This window comes from Microtus pennsylvanicus, chromosome 5, assembly GCF_037038515.1.
Source record: "Microtus pennsylvanicus isolate mMicPen1 chromosome 5, mMicPen1.hap1, whole genome shotgun sequence".
NCBI classification, from domain to species: domain Eukaryota; kingdom Metazoa; phylum Chordata; class Mammalia; order Rodentia; family Cricetidae; genus Microtus; species Microtus pennsylvanicus.
Window position 1 is genome coordinate 87845572 of NC_134583.1, and position 22560 is coordinate 87868131.

The window sequence follows — 22560 nt, forward strand, 5'->3', positions numbered from 1 at the left end:
GAATTGAACTCAGGACCTCTGGAAGAGCAGCCAGTGCTCTTAACCACTGAACCATCTCTCCAGCCCCCATAATTTTACCTAAATGGCAAAAAAGATGAAAAACTGAAGGAAATTACCTCAAAAATATGAAAATCAGGGAGAAAATTTTAGAAAAAAAGTTTCATAAATCCACTATCTAAATAATGGAAACTGCTGTAGAATAACCACCAACAAAATTTCCCACATCTGGGGGCTCAGTGGTTAAGAGCACTGGTTGCTCTTCCAGAGGACTTGGGTTCAATTCCCAGCACCCACATAGCAACTCAAAACTGTATGTACCTCCAACACCAAGGTACCCAACACTCTCACATAGATACACATATAGGCAAAACACTAACGCACATAAAATTAAAATAGATAAAACATTTAAAAAAATTTTCCCACTGGGCGATGGTGGCACACACCTTTAATCCCAGCAACTGGGAGGCAGAAGCAAGCAGAGCTCTGGTGTGGGAAGTCCCTCTATATATGTATTGCTTTTATTGGCTAATAAAGGAGCTGCTTTTGGCCAATGACTTAACAGAATATAGCCAGGCTGGAAGATATATATATAGAGAGAGAGTAGGCAGAGTCAGGGAGAAGCCATGTAGCCACCACAGGAAACAGGCGCCTCCACAGGAGCCCGCTGAAACTTTGCTGGTCAGCCAAAACCTTGTGGTGATGCACAGAGTAATAGAGATGGGTTAGTTTAGATATAAGAGCTAGCTAGAAATACACTTAAGCTATTGGCTGGATCAGGATGGTGCATTCCAGCCACCATACACAGGGATATTTCCAAGCCGTGCAGTGCACTGTATGGCAGATTCAGCTTTTACTCAGATAAAAGAGTTTATGTGCTGCATGCCCAGAGCTGAGGTGGTGAGGACGGCTCCCACTCAGCAGTCCCAGACCAGACGGTGAACTACCTCCACCATATTGAAAGCCTGAGAGAGGTGGAGCTAGCATCCAGGGCCACTGTGACCAAGCTGCTTACCATTTTAAAAGTGCTCCTGGTCAGAAAATTATTGCAAACTGCAATAAAGACAAATTCAGATCAAAAAGACCTCTTTTGGATATATTGGATAAATGTACATAGGCTTGAGAGAGAGAGAGGGAAAAAAGTATAGACACTTATAATATAAAAGAGTACAGACAGTCATAGATTAAAGGAATAAAGATAATAAAATAAATATTAAACTTTTAAAAAAGTAATAGAGTAAGGCAAATAAGCCACATAAAGATGGAAAACATACAGAGAGTCTGGATTATGAATATTATTGTGTTTTCTTTGAATTTTTTTTTACCGTGAATGAGTTAAGTACAGAGAGACATTTCATTGTATGGGCTGCTAAAAGCTAAGTCAAGATATATTTTAAAGGTATCTTGACTTCAAAATTTGGGTCTAAGTATTTGTTGCTTTGGAAAAGGGGTTCTTCTTTTGTTTCCACAGAGGATGAGAACCTGTGGATTCCTTCTAGACTAATGTGATTTGATGGACCAAGAGCCCCTGAAAGGTTGCCGTGAATACCCCCCAAAATTACTTCACCCAAGAAAAGCAGAAAGTTCTCTCCAAACTTTCTCCAAACTTGGAGAGAACTACACCCAAATTCCAAAATATTGTTTATAAATGTTTGTTTACATTTAAATGGAGATATACTATAGAGATTTGTATTGGTATGAATCTTGGTTTATTGATACAAATTTAAGATTAATTTTGTTTTATATATATATATATATATACACACACTGCTTTTGATTAAGGTATTGTGTTTCCGAAGCTCATTTTAAAATGTAATGTATAATTAATAAATATAGGTTAAGAGAGTCATCTATATTAGTCAAGCTTGTAGTCATGTTAGCTAGGTTTTCTAGATGTACAGAGATGTATTTCAGATGGATAGATATTCTTCAGATCTTTCAAAGGCTACATAATATGGCATTTAAAATGTTTTAAGAACTTAGGACTTTTCATGACACTGAGACACATCTGCTTCTGGCAGCACCAATCTACTTCAAAAGGATGAAGGGCATCAAAGAGGCTCCTCATGGAGTTTGCTAGCCATTTGGACAAGAAATTGCTCTTGCCTGAACTACTTAACTGAACTTACAGGACCCACAGAAAAATGATTGCTGAAGTTGCCTAAAGAAGGTGAGACAGTTCTTTGGGGTTCCTGCTTCATGAAAGAGTCTGCCAGACATTCTGCAGGACACAGAAGAAAGTGACTGACAAACTGCCAATATAGGTGGAACTGTCTTTGAAATTTCCTGATTCATGGAAAAGTCTGCCAGATACAATAGGTCAGTAGGCTGAAGATGGATGCCTCAATAGTACAGAACAACTTTGGGTGACTGTCCAGGCAGTGAGATGTCTCTGTCAATTCTAGAATTTTAGAAGTTGTTTACAATGTACTTCCTGTTTACTTAGGTAATATTATATCCTTCTGGAGTCTTTGATGGAGTTGAAAAATAGATAGTTATTATTATAGTTTTCCTTAGTTATGATAAAAGATAAAGTAGATATAAATATTGTAGCTGTAATTCTTGCTTGATACAAGTTTTGTTACATGTAATTTTACTATGTTAAAGTTAAAACCTTCCTTTTTATTTAAACAGAAAGGGGGAAATGGTGTGGGAAGTCCTTCTGTATATGTGTTGTTTTTATTGGTTAATAAAGAAGCTGCTTTTAGCAGATGACTTAACAGAATATAGCCAGGCTGGAAGGTGTGTGTGTGTGTGTGTGTGTGTGTGTGTGTGTGTGTAGAGAGAGAGAAAGTAGGCAGAGTCAGGGAGAAGCCATGTAGCTACCACAGGAGACAGACACCTCCACTGGAGCCCGCTGAAACTTTGACCTTTTGGTGATGTACAGATTAATGGAGATAGGTTAGTTTAGGATATAAGAGCTAGCTAGAAATACGCTTAAACTATTGGCCTAACATTGCAAATAATACAGTTTCTGTGTGATTATTGTAGGTCTAAGTGGCCAGGAATGAATGAACAGACTCTATCTACAGATCTCTGTGAGACTGGGGCCAGCCTGGTCTACAAGAGCTAGTTCCAGGACAGGCTCCAAAGCTACAGAGAAACCCTGTCTCAAACAAACAAACAAACAAACAAACAAATCCCACACCCAAAGGACATGAGTTACATGGAAAAGGCGGAGCACAGGGCTCGATGGAGGAAAACTGACCCCACAGCAGGTGTAGTACTGTGAATTTTCAGAACAAAGATCAGCAACTGCGGATCACTCTCTTCTCACTGAGCACAATTGGACACATTTTATAGGCTCCTTTGAAAGTGCAGAGCAGTTATGACAAAACTAAGTCCAGGTCAAAAGTATGGGAACAGAATTCATGTCATTTCCAAGGCTTGTCTTAAAAACATTTGAGTTATAAACCTTGTTCCCTTTCTCCATCCTTAGCTGAAGGGATAGATATTAGAAGCCACAAGGCCGAAATATTGTAGATTCTGCTTTATTTTTTTAAAAAAAATCTTTTTAAACTTTATTTCATGTGCATTGGTATAATGATGTCAGGTTCTCTGGAACTGGAGTTACAGACAGCTGCGAGCTGCCATGTGGGTGCTGGGAATTGAACCCAAGTCCTCTGGAAGAGCAGTCAGTGCTCTTAACCACTGAGCCATCTCGCCAGCCCATGGATTCTACTTTAAAGCAAATAAACCCCTGTACATCTATACTCATCTGGTGGTAAAATAAAGTAAAAACAAACATCCCATATGTTAAATCACTGAAATTTCAAAATGTATCTATTAAATATAATAATACAAAGATAAAGAAAATATTATATAAGCTTACATGGAGAAAAAGAAAAATAGGTCATATACAGAATAATCATAAAGACCAGAATTTTTAGTATCAACAGTAGAGTTATGAAGCAACATTGCAACGTCATTGAAATTCTGAAGAGAGATTAATTCTGACTTAGAATCCCATTCTCTGACAAACTACCAATCAGGTGTGGAGTGAAGACATTCTCAGAAATACGACGTCTCAAGAAATTTATCTTCCCAACATGCTTTGTCAGGGAGCAACTACAGTCTAAGAGCCACCAAAACAGTGAGTAAGCCAAGAAATAAAGGTATTGGGATTCAGAAGCAAGAGACACTCAGAGAAACCCCCAAAACAAATAGCTCTATATACTAAAAACAGAAGGTATCAAAACTAGAGCCGGTTAGAGGCCGTCATGGTGGCTTTTACTGTAATCCTACCTACCACTCGGAGGCTAAGGCAAGAGGACTTCTATGAGTGCCAGGCTATGGCCTACAGTGAGAACCTAACTCAGAAAACCAAACCAAGAGATTGGAGTTGTACCTCGGTTAGCAGAGTGCCTGCCTAGTATGGATCCCCAGCGGCACATAAGCAGGGTGTGGTAGCACACACCTGTAATTCTAGCATTCCTCTGGAAGTAGAGGAGTCATCCTTGCCTACACGTTGAGTCAAAGGCCAACCTGGGTCACACGAGACTCTTTCTTTAAAAGTCAGTAATAACAATGCCTTTAAATTTTTTAAAGGGGCTAGAGAGATGGCTTGGCAGCTGACAGCAATTAGTTCTCTTAAAAAGAACTAGGGTTCAGTTCCCCAATGGGCAGCTCACAACTTCTATAATTCCAGGTCCAGAGGGATCAAACACCTCTAGCCTCCTTGGTCAATGGTATTCACATGCACAGACATACACACAGAAACACATATACAATTGAAAATAAACCTAAAAGGGCTGGGCGGTGGTGACACACGCCTTTAATCTCAGCACTCAGGAGGCCCTGTCTTGAAAAAAAAATCAAAATAATAAAAATAAATCTTTTTAAATGAAAAAGATATTCTAATACAAATATGTTTAGAAACAAGTAATATTAAAATAATCAGTTAATGTGGCCAAAAGTGTTAGCATTTAGGAGAAAAAAGTCAGGGGGTTGGGCTATCTCATAGCTCTCTTGGTGTGTGTGTGTGTGTGTGTGTGTGTGTGTGTGTATCGTCTGGGTGTATGTGAAAGTTGTGTGCATGCATTCATGTGAAGGCTAGAAGCTGATATTGTGTTTCTTCCTTCATTATTTCTTTACCTTATTTTTCCCCTTCTTCCCCTCGCACCCCCCACGCCCCACTTCTTTTTGATTTTTTTGAGATAGATTTCTCTGTAGCTTTGGAGCCTGTCCTGAAACTTGCTCTGTAGATCAGGCTAGCCTTGAACTCACAGAGATCTGCCTGCCTCTGCCACCCAAGTGCTGGGATAAAAGGTGTCCACCACCACCGCCGGTTTCCCCCCACCCCAAACTTCTTTTCATGTGTATGTGGTACTTGAGTGTTTGTATGTGTGAGCATGCATGTGAAGGACCAAGACTGATAGGAATCTTCAATTGCTCTTCCATATTCTACGAGGTAGGGTCTTTAGAACCTTGAGCTCATATATGGCTAGTCTCACTAACCAGTTTGCTCCTGGCATCCCTCGTCTGTGCCTTTTAAGGCTCAAATTATAAGCATTTCACCACACCCATCCAGCATCTACATAAGTTCTGGATATCTGCACCCTCAGCCTAGGCTGACTTGGGACTCATTATATATACCAGGCTAAACTCAAATTCACAGCAACCCTCCTGCCTCAGCCTCCCAGTTGTTGTCATCCACCATGCCTGGCTTAATCTATCCTACTACTAAAATTGGGTGTCTGTATAACTTATAAAACTTAAAACAAAGGAAGTTTCCAAAAATTAATGAAGTAGATCTCCATGTATTAACACAAAACGCTGCCCACTTTTATTAAAAGGCACTGGCACTAACATACACTAATTTCATTTGTTAAGAAATTCAGTAACTGTGCACACATACACAGAAAAGTCTAGAATATACACTGAATGCTAATAATTATTTCAGGGAGTTAGATAACTAGAAAATGTCACACTCCATCCTCGCTTCTGTAATGATACACTATGTCAATTGTATATCAGCATTCTTGTTTGTTTGTTTTGTATTTCATTCTTTGAGACAGGGTTTCTCTGTGTAGCCCTGGCTATCCTGGAACTCATTCTGTAGACCTAGCTGACCTCGAACTCAAAGAGATCCACCCGCCTCTGTCTCCTGAGTGCTGGGATTAAAGGCATGGGCCACCACCGCCCAGCCATTTTTTAAATTTATTTTTTTATTTTATATTCTTTGGTGGTTTTGCCTGCATGTATGTCTGAGGATGTGAGAAGCTCTGGAACAGGAATTACAGACAGTTTTGAGCTGCCATGTGGGTGCTGGGAATTGAACCTGGGTCCTCTAGAAGAGCAGCCAGTGCTCTTAACTGTTGATCCATCTCTCCAGTCCCCATCTTTTTATCTTGACAGACTATAAGCTAACTACATGAAGATCAGAAATAACAAAGCAGTGCCATCTACGCCAGACATAATGAGGAAGTCCTTTATGTTCAAAATGGCTATGGAATTGGATGTCATGATAAGAGCATACACCATTAGTCATTTCATTTCCCTTTCCTTTATTTTTGCCTCTTTGCAATTGCCAAAGTCCATACATAAACAAAACCGTAAAACTTGATATAAATTTGTTGTGAAAGAATAGCTTAAAATCAAGGTCAAAAGTAAAATTGTTTTTGAGCAATTTTTATTTAACCTAGCTATAGAGTCTCACAATAAGAATAATTTTTATCTTTCCTATATCGAACACTTACAAATTAACTACCAAATACTTGTTAAAATCATCTTGGTTTTGTAGCTACTCTAGAGATGAGTGTGACAAATTGGAAACTTTACACCAAGTATGACATGCGTAGCGACGAAACAATTGTCAATGATTTCTGCCTCTACTTACTAGTCACCGCACAACGGAGAGAACTCGGCGCCTGCTTAGAACTTATCGCATCTATGGAAACCTTTAGCTGCCCTTCTAGCGGTGCTCCCTTTGGTAGTCCTGCTTCACACTTCCGGTGAACTATTAAATACCTCAAAACCTGAAAAGAATACGACGCAAATGAAACGCAATCTTTAAGATCATGGTCCTAACAAACTTGTATGACACAGTTAAAACTCTAATATAAAATACTGTACTCCTGCTTATGAAATGTCAGATTTGCTTTTGTTCATGGCATAGTATCGTAACTAAACACAAAAAAAATAGTTGGAAAGCCAGCTTGGGAGGCAGAGGCAGGCAGATCTCTGTAAGCTAGAGGCCAGCCTGGTTTACAGAGTGATTTCCAGGATAGCCAGGGCTGCTACACAGAGAAACCCTGACTCAGATTTAAAAAAAAAAAAAAGAAGCCGGGCGGTGGTAGCTCACACCTTTAATCCCAGCACTCAGGAGGCAGAGAGGCAGGCGGATCTCTGGGAGTTTGAGGCCAGCCTGGTCTACAAGAGCTAGTTCCGGGACAGGCACCAAAGCTACAGAGAAACCCTGTCTCAAAAAACAAAAAAAAAAAAAAAGAAAAGAAAAAAAGAAAGAGCTGGGCAGTGGTGGCACACACCTTTAATCCCAGCACTCTGGAGGCAGAGGCAGGCAGATCTCTGTGAGTTCAAGGCCAGTCTGGTCTACAAGAGCTAGTTCCAGGATAGGCTCCAAAGCTACAGAGAAACCCTGTCTAAAATAAGAAAGAAAGAAAGAAAGAAAGAAAGAAAGAAAGAAAGAAAGAAAGAAAGAAAGAAAGGGTGAAGGAAGGAAGGAAGGAAGGAAGGAAGGAAGGAAGGAAGGAAGGAAGGAAAGAAAGATGCTGGAGAGGGGCTGGAGAAATGGCTCTAAGATTAAGAGCACTTGCTGTTCCTGCAGAAGAACAGAGTTCAGTTCCCAGCACCCATAAGGCACCTACCTCACAACCTTTTGTGTGCTTTGCAGACCAGGGCGGCTTGACTCTGAGATTCACCTGCTTCTGTCTCTGCCTCCCAAATGCTGGGGTTAAAGGTGTGTGCCACCACGCCAGGCCGAAATGACTTAGTTTTATGTGTATGAGTGTTTTGTCCATATACACGTAAGTATAACACATGCTTGCCGCCCACAGAGGTAAGATGGCAGCATTGCCACTAGGGTACTGTGAATCAAACTCCAGGTCTTTGCGAGGGTGATGAGCACTCTAAAATTTCTCAGCCAACACTTTTTTTTTTTTAAGGCAAAGAGCTCTGAGTAAGCAAGTTTGGGAACTAAGATCCTGATTTGTACCAGAGTTCTGAAGGCAGTTTCCAGGCACTTCTACAATCTAACAGCTTCCTTCACATCATCTTCTGATTTCCTGTGCGCCCTCTGTTCGGATTTTTCCAGCGTCTTTATGTATAAAGATAGCAGTTGGGAAAAGAATACTGGCTGGTGAGTCAGAGCCCTGGGTTCTATCTCGGGTTCTGTCATCTGTAAAATCTAATCCCCCAGCTTCCTCTGACGATGACAAAGAAGTCACGAGGACCACAAATATTCTAAGTCACCTCAGCGCCTGCGATTCTATCCCTGTTCACCTGTGCAGCGTTCCTTAGGTCTGAAGCTAAGTGCCCCATCAGGAGATGGCCGCAAAGTTCAGCAGTGGAGTGAACACATGCCGCTAGCGGCACCGGGCCATCTTCTAGAACTAAACAGTTCTCAGTCCACTGATATGGAGAACCTAGCACGAACCCTTGGATTCAACCTTTCGTCATTCAGCCCAGGATCTGCACCTCACGGTGGCTGCCGAGGGGTCGTGTCACACCTTGTCCTCATGTTCCCGTTTTAACATGGCCTGGTGCCTCCTTGCCTATCCTCTGACTCCCTGGTCCACCCTTTAACGGCTGCACACGTCCTTCCCGCCTTTTCGATCCCCCTCTCACATAGATGGGTACAAAACGCTGGGAATCAAGTTAGCCGACTTCCGATTCCCCTCTCAGAATCAGCTCAGGTTTGGCAAACACCATACCTAGTTCTTGGGCCTTCGCGTTCTTAGCTTTAGACGGTGGTGTTTGAGCGCATGAAGGCAAGCCCGGAATACACTGGTTCCTCACAAAGGACCCACGAGGGTGATGAATAGTCCAGCACCTCCATACCTCAGGCCTCACGCCCCCCCCCCCACAGAAATCCCAAAGAAAGCGGGATTTAAAATTGTCTAGCCATTCACGGTATTTTTTCCTGCACCTCAGAAAACGCCAGATCCCACCGCCCAAACTTTGAGGTCTCCTCACAATGCCCTCTTCTCGGAAAAATGTCTTTCTTCCCCTTCCCTGCATCACCTCGCAGACAGCCAAAGCCATACTCTCCATTCTGTAAGGAGAGCGGCCACAGCGCTCAGGGTTGCTGGCTGCTCAAAACCTCTTCCTCAGCTTCCTTCGACCGGGGTGAGCGCCCCGCCAGGCGGTCGCCAGCCGGTTCCCTTCCCGCCCGACAGCGCGGTCGCCCCGCCCCCAGCCCTGGCGCCTGCGCACTGCGCGGGCTGCCTGAGGTCGCCCGCACCAGTAGGCGGCTGGGTGGGAGGACAGGTGGCCCGGCTGCCAAGGTTGGAGGCGAGCCGGGAAGAGGCCGGGCGATGACTCCTCCTGAGGAGACTTTCCCACGGTCTCGCCAAGACGCGGCCCTCGGCCCTTTTCAAAGCGCTTCGACCGCCGGCGGCGTTTTCCAGGGCCGGTCCCTGGAAAGCTGCGGCTGCGTGGTGCAGGATTCCCAAGCTGGCTCTAGACCCCAGCCGGCTTCGCCTTCTGTTCTGAGGGCGGTGCCTGGGACCAGACTCTGCTCCCACATCTAACAGAGGGATATATGGGTGGCTAATTAAGTCTGAATTTTAGGTGAACTATCTTTTCACCCCATATTGTGTATGTCATGCCATAAGATTTGGGATATATAGTAAGGAAATTATTTTGAAATTCAGAGCTGAAAGCTGGGGGGCTTGTATCTGCCAACCTGTCTCCAAACCTCTCCCCAGTCTATTCCAGGAAGATTCTGGGAGCTTCCCCCTCCCCACTAGACCCTTCCTTCCCCAAGTTTGACTTGAGAAAACGTCTGGCTGACGAGCAGCTCTGAGTGTCCCCAGCTGGAAGGAAATCCTATAGGCTGCAGAGCGGGCTTCATGAGATGGACGTAGGCTCACAGCTCCCGAGAATCTGACAGATTGTTCTTTGGGCTGCCAAAAGAAGACACTGGCATCAGAGATTCTTGCTTGGCAACGAGTTACCCAAGGAGAAGGGTGGAACAGGGCGTTGGCCGCTTTCCTCCGGAGGAAATTCTTCCACTCCAGAAGCGGGGATTGCACAGAACAGGCTGTGGAGTTGGCAGAGTGCCCGCCCAGTACCAGCCTTGGTACCACTTCAAAGACCATGTCCCTTAGGACCTGAACCATACCCCCTCTGCCGTATGCTAGAGCTCTTGCCCGCCTTCCCCGTCTCGGGTGCTCACAGCTAGGCAAACTGGAGAGGTGGTTTTTATTTTTTGGTTTTTCGAGACAGGGTTTCTCCGTGTAACAGCCCTGACTGTCCTGGAACTAGCACTTGTAGACCAAGCTGGTCTCGAACTCACAGAGATCCGCCTGCCTCTGCCTCCCAAGTGCTGGGATTTCAGGCGTGCGCCACCACCACCAGGCTGGAGTATTCATTTTAATCATCAGAATTAATAAAAAGCCGACATTTGGGAAGCCACTGGAGTCTTTTCCTCCTTTTTACATCTCTTTTAGAATATTTCCCACTGAAAATGTCGTCTCAGCAGAAGCACTCCGCCTTGAAGATACCAGCGGAGATGAAGGATGAGGAACAATGGCTAATGGCACAGCACTTGAGCTGAGGTGGTTGTCTTGGCTCTCAGCCTCCTCCTTGGAATGCGCCTCAGGGATGAAGGTACAGGAAACACCCAACACTATACCATGTGTAGGCAGATACCTAACAAAGCCGCCTGGGAGAGAGTGTCCTCACATTGGTCTAGGCAAAGTGGGGGGCGCCTCTGCTGTGAGGATCCACCTTCAGGGCTGGTAGTGTTTTTTCTTGTAATCAGACTTGACATTTGCTGAGTCCGACTCCCAGCTCTACGCACCCTACTTTTTAGCTCCCCTTGTTAAAAGTAATCCTTCTGTGTAACAGGTATTGTAAACAGTGGAAATGAGGCTCTGAGGAGAGGTTGTATAACACTCAGTGTGTAAATGTCAGAACCTTAAGACGAAAGCATCCCTGAAGTCCTCTCTGGACTTCTCCCCATCTCCCCATCTCCCACCTGGCCGTGGCCTGGCTGGTTGTCGGGGAGTTCTGTACTGTGTCATTATTGATGTTACCATAAAATGTGAACCCCTCTACATGAACCACAGTGGTGATACCCTCCACTCCCACAAACCCCTGCTCACTTTTCCTGTTCCTCAGCCTGCATCTCCAACCTGTCTGTTTGGATCTAGTAAGTAATATGCTGTTGGATGTCACATTATGAAAACATGTTTGCTCAGGTTCCTTCCTCAGGCCAACAGATGCTATAGTCAGAAGGGATTGCTGAGGTGACCACTTACCTTCAATAGATTAACATGTGTGAGCCCTAAAGAAATTAAATGGCCTGCCTAAGGTAAGGTCACTTACTCCACTGGGTTGGCCAAGACGCCCTTGTGGATCACTGTATTTTCAACCTGACCTCTGCTCTCTGGTAGCTTCCTTGAAGTGTTTCTAGGGACCCGTTCTCACTGCGGTCTAGACTGTGTGGCCTGCTGGCTGTGATGCCGTTCCTCTGCTCACCCAGAAACTGAACTCACGTTTCACGTCTTTTTTGGATATTGATTGTTCTGAGACAAAAACAAAACAAAAAACAAAAAAACCAAACCCCTGTCTGGCCAGTTTTAAAACCCTACCCCAAGAGCACCAGATTGACTCTGAAGCCCCAAAAAGACAAAAAATGGGGGGCTTGAATGGAACCAGAACATCATAGCAATGTTGCCAGGCAAACAGGGACATTTCAGGGACTGTTAAGCTGCCTTTTCCTTTCAATGTGTTCTCTATACATATTCCAGACACTTCTTAGGGTGTACCTTAGTCTCCAGTTCTTCCAGGTCATTCATATGCCCTGAAAGAAGTCAACCTTAGGAATTTAAACTATTGTCAAATCAGGTTCATTTGGGGACTTTCTCCCCTGGGAAACAAGCAACTATGACAAGAGGCTGTTTCCCACACAGACAATGAGAAAGGGTTAACTGCTTCTCTCAGGTCCTGAGAGAAGTCTGTCCCCCACCAGTCTCCATAACCGGGTTTCCTGAAATGGAGCACGTCCCAGGTGCCTCTCCACTAATCACATCCTTGCAAATGGGGCCATGCGCTCAGATTAGCTCATCCCTTCACCTTCTTGAGGCCTTCTCCACCTGGAGCAGAGAATCTGGGGCAGCCTCACCACTGACTTCCCGTCAGGGGTCAGATAGGAATGCGCTCACAGAGGGCAGGTAGGTTAGGGAGCACCAGAGACCATCGTGGAGCTGACTTCCACACCAGTTCGTGGCCACGCCATGTTCTAAGGCTTGCAGGCAAAGAGCAATACCAAGGTTTATATAACGAAAATATTTTCCTCTTCGCCCCCATTCCCTATGCTTTTCTTCCTCTCCTTCTTAAAAGGACTGGCTCTGGTACAAAGTGGCTTCCTGTGTCTCCTGGCTGAGTCACCTTCTCAGTCTGATTTCTCATCTGCCAGTTATCAGGTGCTGAGCCAGCCAGGAAATCTCTTTCCTTCCCTTTTCGTATCCATTCTCCTTTGCTGGGGGAGAAATAGACCTACAAAAAACCTACTTTACAAAATGGTTCATCCCTCCATAACTGACTTTTTATCCTCTCTGAACCAGAGCTGGATTTGTCCCGACAACTGATACACACTAGATGGGAAGCTGGCTTTGTGGCCCAGAGTATGGAAGCAGCTGAGTAGCCTGGTCACGTGTGGCCAAGCAAGCCTATTGATCTGAAGGTCAGACCATCAACTGGATTTTAAGACAAGTAGGCTCACTGGGACAAAGACATCTTGTAAGAACCCCTTTAAAAAGATGTTAGTGCCAAAAGTTCAGTCTTGGGTCACAGAATCCCAAAGCACTTTACCAGGCTCTCAGGCCTCACAGCTCACAGCCAGTCAGCTGGGATTCAGCTCTAAAGGTGACTAGATTTTACCCATTCTGGCTTCAATGGCTGTCTTCTTCTCCAACTTCCATTTTCACGAGTTGAAAAGAGGCTGTGGGATCAAACGTCTAAAAACGTCTGGGCATCTATTTCCTTCACGTTTTGACACTCACTTTGGGTGTTAGGTCCTAATTTTCCACAACTAAAATAGGGAAATTCTCCAAGGGATATAGTTAAAATAACATCTATGAAGTAATTTGAAAGTTAGGATCTTTAAATTACAAGACATTTTAGAGGCCATTTAATCCAGCATTTCCCAGCCAGACAAGCAATGCTTGTTCCAATTCCTTCCCTTTACCCCCACCCCACCTCCGAAGAGCCAGTCTCTTTCCTCTGTCTTTTCCTGGTATCCAAGCAGTTTGCATAGTGTACTTAAGAACAGAAACGACTGCCTTACTTCCCTTCCCACTATGTGCAATAGTTAAACCACCACTGCCCAAGTTGGTAGCTAGCGTTTACTTGAATGTCTTCTGCTGGGATTTGCCGTCACAAACCATTCCACTTTGGGAAGCAGTGGTTTGGAAGAACTTTTCCATCACAAGAGCTACCTTCTCCCTGCTGTTTTCCCGGCCCCGTGTCTTCTGCTCAGCAATCACAAATCTGTCCTTTCAAACCACAGAGAATCCATATAATCCCCGTATAAAAGGCCCTGGGGAATACTCGGGATGGTTATTGTTAACCTGTCATAGTGGCTCAGACTTGGCCTGAGTGATTGTATTATAGATGACCTGAGCTTGGCGCACATGCATCCCTAAAACATTGTATAAACCAGTTTCGTGTGAATCAAATCATTTTAGACATACATGGAAGGTGACTGCTTTAAAAAAAAAAAAACCCTGTTATCGGTTCTCTCATCAACAGAAATAGGGGCTGGGCACTGAACCCGGGGTTTATCCACGCTCAGCAAGCACTCCACCACTGAGCTAGCTACATCACTTCCTACTTCTGAAAGGCATGCCATCTAAGTCGCCTGCAGTGCCCAGGTTCTAGGCGGCCCCACACTTGTCATCTTCAGCTCAGCGCCCCAAGCAGCTGGTATCACAGGCTCGGAGTCCACCAGGCCAGACTGGACAGTCTTTGTCTAACGCAGAAATCTCCCCTATCCAGCTTTCATACAATCTAAATTTTCATGCATTATGCTTTCCTTCTGGTAAAATTTGCCTACATAGAAAACATGCAAAATAATGATAATGGGTACAGCAAACACTGCCGAGCACTTATCTGGCACCCGGTGCCTCACAGCTGACCTGTACTGCTTAATTTCTCCCCACAGCTTCCTTCTGTGAAGTCACCCTAATCGTTTCCAGAAGAGGAAACTCAGGTTCAGAATGGCTGCATACCTTTCTAAGGTCACTCAATCAGAGTCCAGAGTCTATTGTCTTTACCGTCAGGAGGCTTCCGATGCCAGTCACGGTTAGAACGACACAATAAGAGTAAACTGGGCTAAGATACTGAAAACTGACCTAAATGTCTACAGCTTTAAAGATATACATAAAACGGACTCTTCTTGGATACGAGCACTATAGGTTTCTCAGAACAACATATTCCAGCACATATTCTCACATATTCCAGTACAGCTTAGCAGATGAGCCCTCAACAACCCCCCTTCAGCTGCTAGTATTAAATAGATACTGCCAGATTTTATTTCTGGGGTATGGTGGAGAGTGGACACTTTTTTCCAGCGTCTTTGTACTCCCAGGGGTTAATGGCATGAGCTTTTAAGAAGAAAGAAATGGCTCACTATTGACTGGTAAAAGTCATTAGGTATCATGGTTGCTCCCATCCTGCTCCTAGATGGGTCAAGATCATTCAGATGAGCCCAGTTTTTAGTGGCATTTAGGTTTTGGAGTTAAAAATAGTTTGGCGGGGATGGAACATACTAAGTAAGCTCCGTTTCGAATCCAAACGGGGCAGAGATAAGTGGAGGAGATAGCTCCGTGTCCTCCAGTTCCAGTTTCCTCCATTTAGTCAAGACCAGCATGCTGTCAAAGCGTCACTTAGAGCAGAACACAGCCCTGGGGTTCCTAGGACCCCAAACTTCCCGACGCTGTATAAGGAAGCTTGAGGTGGGGCCCTTTTCCAGTCCTCTGTGCCCTACAGCAACTGTCCGCACCCATGAAAAGGCCCCATGGGACTAACATGCTGCCTGCAGTCTCGTGTGCAGACTTGCTTGCAAACACACGTCGATCCTTTGCACATCGTGCCCGAAGCTGTCAGGCTGGTGTCCTGGTCTGTGCTAGCCACAGTTAATTAAGCCTGTCTTCTGAAGGTGCACGCTCCCCTGGGAGCTCACCTTTCTAACCTTTCCTTGGGCAGCCGTCTTACAATCACAAATCAAAGACTGGCGTGGGAAAGGATGTGGTTTTCCTTTCTTCTCAGCCCCTGTTTCTGTGACTGGTGGAAGAATGAACCTGACCAAGTCAAGACAACTCAATCAGTCTTCAGCTTTAAACTCTGTCTCTTAGGCTCCTCTGACCAGCCCCATTCCTGTGGTTTTCTACCTGAGGGGTCGGTCATATGTCACTCTAACATCAGGGAAGGAGCATCAAGGCCGAGTATCTGCACTGAGACCACTGACTCTGCAGCAGGGCTCCCACCCAGGCAGCTTCTGTGGTCTTGGTCTAGCTGGAGCACAGTAATGGTTTCTTGTGCCGCTGCACGCCTCCCCTGGACTGCTGAGCTTCCATCTGGAATGGAATGGCTTGGCCCATTCACATGCTTTCTCTCTGCGTTTCTCGGCCCTTACTCCACACCAGCCCCACGAGTATCCTGGCTTTTAGGTTCTATCATTCCCCCACATACCCATATAGACCTCTAAGGGGATGGGTTCCAAGGAACTTTTCAGAATTTCCTCCAAATATCAAGGAGCCCAGGAAATCTGGGTTTGGGGGATAAGATAGAAGAGTGAAGCACAGTCCATAGGGAGGGTTACACCAGACTGCCTGCCTGCACGGGTCTACGTGGACCCTGCTACTAAGACTCTGAGGCAGCTTCCTGCTATTGACATCAGGTATGTTGAGACCCTGTTTCTTCTTGGAGTCCCAGGAGTGCGGCAGAGTCCAGGCTGGTACTGCCCACTGCTGCTGGGCTGTGCCGAGGGAGTCAGAACACTCTTGCTCTCATGTCCTCAGCCTTTGCAATGCTGCTCCTGGCCTAGAAATTTTCTCTCCTATGTGAAAATCCACACATCTTTTGCAATCCAACAGATGATGGCATAATCTCTGAACTTTAGGTTTACCAGATCTGTCTGTCTCTTGATATTTAGAGGAAGTTTCTGGAGGAAACCTTAAAATCCCTCTCAAGCACCTGGCTCTTCAGTTGAAGAGACAAGTGTCTTAAGAATAGTATCCTGCTGTAGAGTTGATTTGAGACAAACTTCTAGGCTCCAGCAATTCTCCTGTCTCAGCCTCCTGCGTAGCTGGAACTATAGGAATGCACCATTAGTATCTCTTGTATAGCTTCTAAAAGGACTCGTTAAGAGTTTAAAAGGATTAGTTAAGAGTTTAAAACCAAAGATGAGGAAGTAGCTCAGCCAGTAAAGTGCTTGCTTTGCAAGCAGAAGAACCTGAGTTCTGAGTTCAATCCCCGGAACATTTATTAAAAATAAGTAAGTAGAGTCGGACTGTGGTGGTGCACACCTTTAATCCCAGCACTTGGGAGGCAGAGGCAGGCAGATTCCTGAGTTTGAGGCCAGCTTGGTTTACAGAGAGAGTTCCAGGACAGTTAAAGCTACACAGAGAAACCCTGTCCCAAAAAACCAAAACCAACCAAACAAAAAAGCACAGAATTGTTCTTAAAATGTGTTTTGTGCCCCTCAGGTGTAGCGGGTAGGAGCAAGTTTACCTGAGATTATCCGTCACAGCGGGCCATACTTGCACGGGAAAACATGCTTTTCCCTCATGCAGCTTGCTCACCATATGCAACTTGACCTTGTGATTGTACACTTTACTCACGTGACTCCCAATAACCTTCAGAATATACATTGTCTAATGTTCTGAATAAAGTTGGCTATTGCACGAGATTCTAGTTCACCTCCTTTATCGGCTCCTTTCTCCCAGGTCCCACAGCTGCTGGAGTGGCGAACACAAACAAACAAATGTGGATGGCACTTGATGAATGCACTAAAATTATTTCCCTGGCCTATAGACACGTACACACACAGAACACATGCATACACAGAACACGTGCATACACAGAACACATACACACACAGAACACATGCATACACAGAACACATACATACACAGAACACGTACATACACAGAACACGTACATACACAGAACACGTACACACACAGAACACATGCATACACAGAACACATGCATACACAGAACACATACACACACAGAACACATGCATACACAGAACACATACATACACAGAACACGTACACACACAGAACACATGCATACACAGAACACATACATACACAGAACACGTACACACACAGAACACATGCATACACAGAACACGTACATACACAGAACACATGCATACACAGAACACATTCATACACAGAACACATGCATACACAGAACACATACATACACAGAACACGTACATACACAGAACACATTCATACACAGAACACATGCATACACAGAACACATACATACACAGAACACGTACATACACAGAACACATTCATACACAGAACACATGCATACACAGAACACGTACATACACAGAACACGTACATACACAGAACACGTACATACACAGAACACATGCATACACAGAACACGTACATACACAGAACACATGCATACACAGAACACGTACATACACAGAACACGTACATACACAGAACACGTACATACACAGAACACATGCATACACAGAACACGTACATACACAGAACACATGCATACACAGAACACGTACATACACAGAACATGTACATACACAGAACACATTCATACACAGAACACATGCATACACAGAACACGTACATACACAGAACACGTGCATACACAGAACACATACATACACAGAACACGTACATACACAGAACACATGCATACACAGAACACGTACATACACAGAACACATGCATACACAGAACACGTACATACACAGAACACGTACATACACAGAACACATGCATACACAGAACACGTACATACACAGAACACGTACATACACAGAACACGTGCATACACAGAACACATGCATACACAGAACACGTACATACACAGAACACGTACATACACAGAACACGTACATACACAGAACACGTACATACACAGAACACATACATACACAGAACACGTGCATACACAGAACACGTGCATACACAGAACACGTGCATACACAGAACACATGCATACACAGAACACGTGCATACACAGAACACGTGCATACAAAAACACGTACATACACAGAACACGTGCATACACAGAACACGTACATACACAGAACACATGCATACACAGAACACGTACATACACAGAACACGTGCATACACAGAACACGTACATACACAGAACACATGCATACACAGAACACGTACATACACAGAACACGTACATACACAGAACACGTACATACACAGAACACATGCATACACAGAACACGTACATACACAGAACACGTGCATACACAGAACACGTACATACACAGAACATGTGCATACACAGAACACGTGCATACACAGAACACGTACATACACAGAACACGTACATACACAGAACACGTACATACACAGAACACGTACATACACAGAACACGTGCATACACAGAACACGTGCATGTACAGAACACATGCGTACCCAGAACACGTGCATACACAGAACACATACATACACAAAACACATACATACACAGAACACATACATACACAAATACCTGTGTTTGCACAGATGTTCACAAGGCAGTCAGGGGGGAAGAAGGAGAAAGAAGGGAGGGAGGCAAGAGGAGAAAGAGAGAAATCACAAAAACTAATAATTTGCCGGGTGGTGGTGGTGCACACCTTTAATCCCAGCACTCGGGAGATAGAGGCAGGCGAATCTCTGTGAGTTCGAGGCCAGCCTGTTCTACAGAGTGAGTTCCAGAACTGGCTCCATAGTTACTGAGAAACCCTGTCTCAAAAAACCAAAAACTAAGAACTTAACTAAGATTCAGGTATCTTGGTAGGGAACCTGTGCAGACAGCAGTCCATATATAAAGTTCTTTCTGCTGCTTAAATGATGGAAATAATTGGGAAATAAACTGGGGATATGGTTTAGTGGTAGAACATCTGCCTAGCATGCATTCCCCATACTATAACACAGACAAGGCCATACTATTTAATATGAAAACATTAAGGCCGGGCGGTGGTGGCACACGCCTTTAATCCCAACACTCGGGAGGCAGAGGCAGGTGGATCTCTGTGAGTTCGAGACCAGCCTGGTCTACAAGAGCTAGTTCCAGGACAGGCTCCAAAAAACCACAGAGAAACCCTGTCTCGAAAAAAAAAAAAGAAAACGTTAAGTTTAATCTAGTTCCAGTAGAGAATCCTCTTCCCTCCCAAGATCTTCTCTGTCTACATTAGTTTGTTACACAGGCTACCTGTGTAATCTTCCTCGTGGTGCTCACAGCTTGAAACGGAACATGACCATTGGACAGGGATGATCCAGGATGGCATTTTGGATGATGCAGCATTGTAATTCCAGAATTGAGGCAGAGGGATGAGGATCATATAGTATGTTCAGGTGTAGTGGCAATTCACTTGTATTTTAATAAATAAAACTTACCTGAGGATCAAAAAAAGTAAAACAGCCACATTGGCCAGCTTTATAGACCAGGCAGCAATAACACACACCTTTAATCCCAGTAGTCACACTAGTTTGCCATAGAAACCAGGTGGTGGTGGTGCACACCTGTAATCCAGAACCTGAGAGGATTATAAAACAGGAGGAGGCAGCTCTCAGTCACAGTCTCATTCTGAGATTTCTAGAGGCAGGATTGCCATTTTGGACTGAGGTAGAGGTAAGAGCCAGTGACTGGCTGTTTTGCTTTACTGACCTTCAGGTTGAACCCCAATACCCGTTTCTGAGTTTTCTATTAATTGTGCAACATCCAGGCTGGGCAGTGGTGGCACACATCTTTATTCTAGCACTTAGGAGGCAGAGGCAGGAGAATCTCTGTGAGTTAAGGCCAGCCTGGTCTACAGAGCGAGTTCCAGGAGTACAAAAAGAAACTCTGCCTTGAAAAGCAAACAAACAAGCTAAAGAATGAATGAATGAATGAATGAATGAGAAAGAAATAGCATGTCCAGGTGTTTTTTCCCCCATGTTTTTAGATAGAATGTATAACCCAGGCCAGTCTCAAACTCTGTGTAGTCTAGTTGGCCTCGAATTACTTACTGAGCCTCCTGCCTCTGCCACTGAGTTCTGAGATTATAGACCTGTGCCATTATGAATAGCATGTTTAAAAACGCTGGGAAAATATCCAGAGTTCCATATAGTTATGATATAAAGTAAGGAGGGATGCGGTAAGGCTGGAGAAGTACACAAGGCATGTAAACTCTACTACGAAGCTCCTAAGGATTTTAGCAGGTGAGTGTTCTCTGTTAAACTGATGGTCTAACAATGCCATCCAAGATGCCCAGTGAGTAAGATGGTCCAGGAAAGAGACATGGAACAAAGACAAGCCTAGACAAAACACCACCAGCATCAGAAACAAGTGAACGAACAAAACAACAACAAACGCACAGGAGAGCATGGAAACCATAAGCCAAGAGAAGAGTTGTCCTCACGCCGAGAGGACAGTGAGCAGCAACTAGAATAAGAATAGGGTCACTGGTGACCGCTTGTCGGCAGCCTGCAGGAGTAAAGCCTATATCTGGGCTGCATTAGATCAACTGCAGGGATTGGGGAGATCAGGGGGTAAAATGCTCATTTTACAGGCATGGGGACCTGAGTAAATGTCAGGCGTGGTGGCAAAGTGCCTGTAACCCTAGAACTGCGGTATTGCAGAGATAGGCTGATCCCCAGCTCAACCAAAACTGAGAATCCAGGTTCAAGAATAGATTTTCTCAAAATGTACAGTGAAAAGTCACAAAAGAGGGAACTCGCCGGGCGGTGGTGGTGCATGCCTTTAATCCCAGCACTCGGGAAGCAGAGGCAGGCAGATCTCTGAGTTCGAGGCCAGCCTGGTCTACAAGAGCTAGTTCCAGGACAGGCTCCAAAGCCACAGAGAAACACTGTCTCGAAAAAAAAAGAAAAAAAAAGAGGGAACCCACTGTCAACTCCTGGCCTCCACACACATGGAAGAAACACAAGGAGATTGAAGTGAATTTGATATGGGATGTTAGAGAGGAAAGAGGATGGACTGAGCAAGGGAAAGGAGGGAGGTGCTACTTTCTGATATGCGGTGTGACCAGGTTTGGGTGAGAAGATCATGTGAAAATGTGTGACCACGTGTGCATTAAATCAATCACTTCAAAGCATCTCTCACCTTCCATCTCTACACGGATGTCTTTCAAATGGGTTTCCTAAAGGCAGGTGACTCCAACCCATGCGTAACTACTAACCAATATCTCCACTTGACTCAAAGATACGTTCAACCCAAGGTTCCTAAACAATAGTCTCCCCTCTTTTAACTTGGCCATCCCTCCTCTTCATTAAATTCTTCACAAACCCTTTTCTTCTCCAACAGAGCTGTGTGAAATTCATTTCTGCCCACATCTTACCAGATTTCCCTAACTATGCACTTGTGTTTCCACTGGCACCGCCTGAGTTCTGGCTACCGTCTTCTCTCTCCCCAGTCCCACTGTAACGTCCTTACTGGCTTCTCTTCCACACAGACACCCTTTCCACCACCTCCCCACACATCAGCTAGCCTTTTTGAAAAACAAAGTCACCCATTTGACTTCCTTGTTTCAATAATCTCCAGGGCACTAAAGGTAAAAAATAAAAAAATTCTTTATATGCTATAGATATCTCTGTTAAAACCCCAGCTCTATCCCTTCCCATCTCAGGGATCTTAGGTAAGGTGTTCTAGCAATGTCTCTACCTTTTTATCTGTGAAATGGGCTTAATGTTTACCTCTCCATGTTCCTAAAGGAGTTAAATAAAGGCGATGGCTCAGGGTTTAAGAGCACCTGTTACTCTTGCAGGGGACAAAGATTTGGTTCCCAGTCCCCTACCTGGCAGCTCAGCACCATCTGTAACTCCAGTTTCAGGAGATCCAACATTTGGCCTCTGTGGGCACTAGGCACAAATATGTACATGCAGGGGAAACACTTATGCATATAAAATACAAAATGCCTTTTAAAAATTAAATAAGATTCAGAAAGCCAAAGCAGGCGAATCATAGCAAGTTGGGGGTGGGGAGCAGCTTGGTCTACATAGTCAGCTAGTTAGTTCCAGGCTGGCCATGGCTACGTAACGAGACTCTGGGAGAAAGAAGAAAGAAAGAAAGGGGAGAGGTAGGGTTAATCTGCAAGAAATAGTCTCCAACTAATGTTAGCAACTGCTATCACTGCTCCCCATTCTCTGACT

At 44.5% G+C, this 22560-nt stretch overlaps 1 protein-coding gene across 1 annotated transcript in view; it reads right to left on the reverse strand.

Annotated features, from left to right (window-relative positions):
* Nucleotides 1-9228, reverse strand: part of Top6bl (TOP6B like initiator of meiotic double strand breaks) — an 83463-nt gene extending 74235 nt beyond the window's left edge. Inside the window, exons 1-2 of the mRNA XM_075973051.1 lie at nucleotides 9199-9228; nucleotides 6836-6974 (exon numbers count right to left, since the gene is read on the reverse strand). Coding sequence (XP_075829166.1) covers nucleotides 6836-6974; nucleotides 9199-9228 — 169 coding nt within the window. The remainder of the gene's footprint in view (nucleotides 1-6835; nucleotides 6975-9198) is intronic.
* Nucleotides 9229-22560: the final 13332 nt, after the last annotated feature.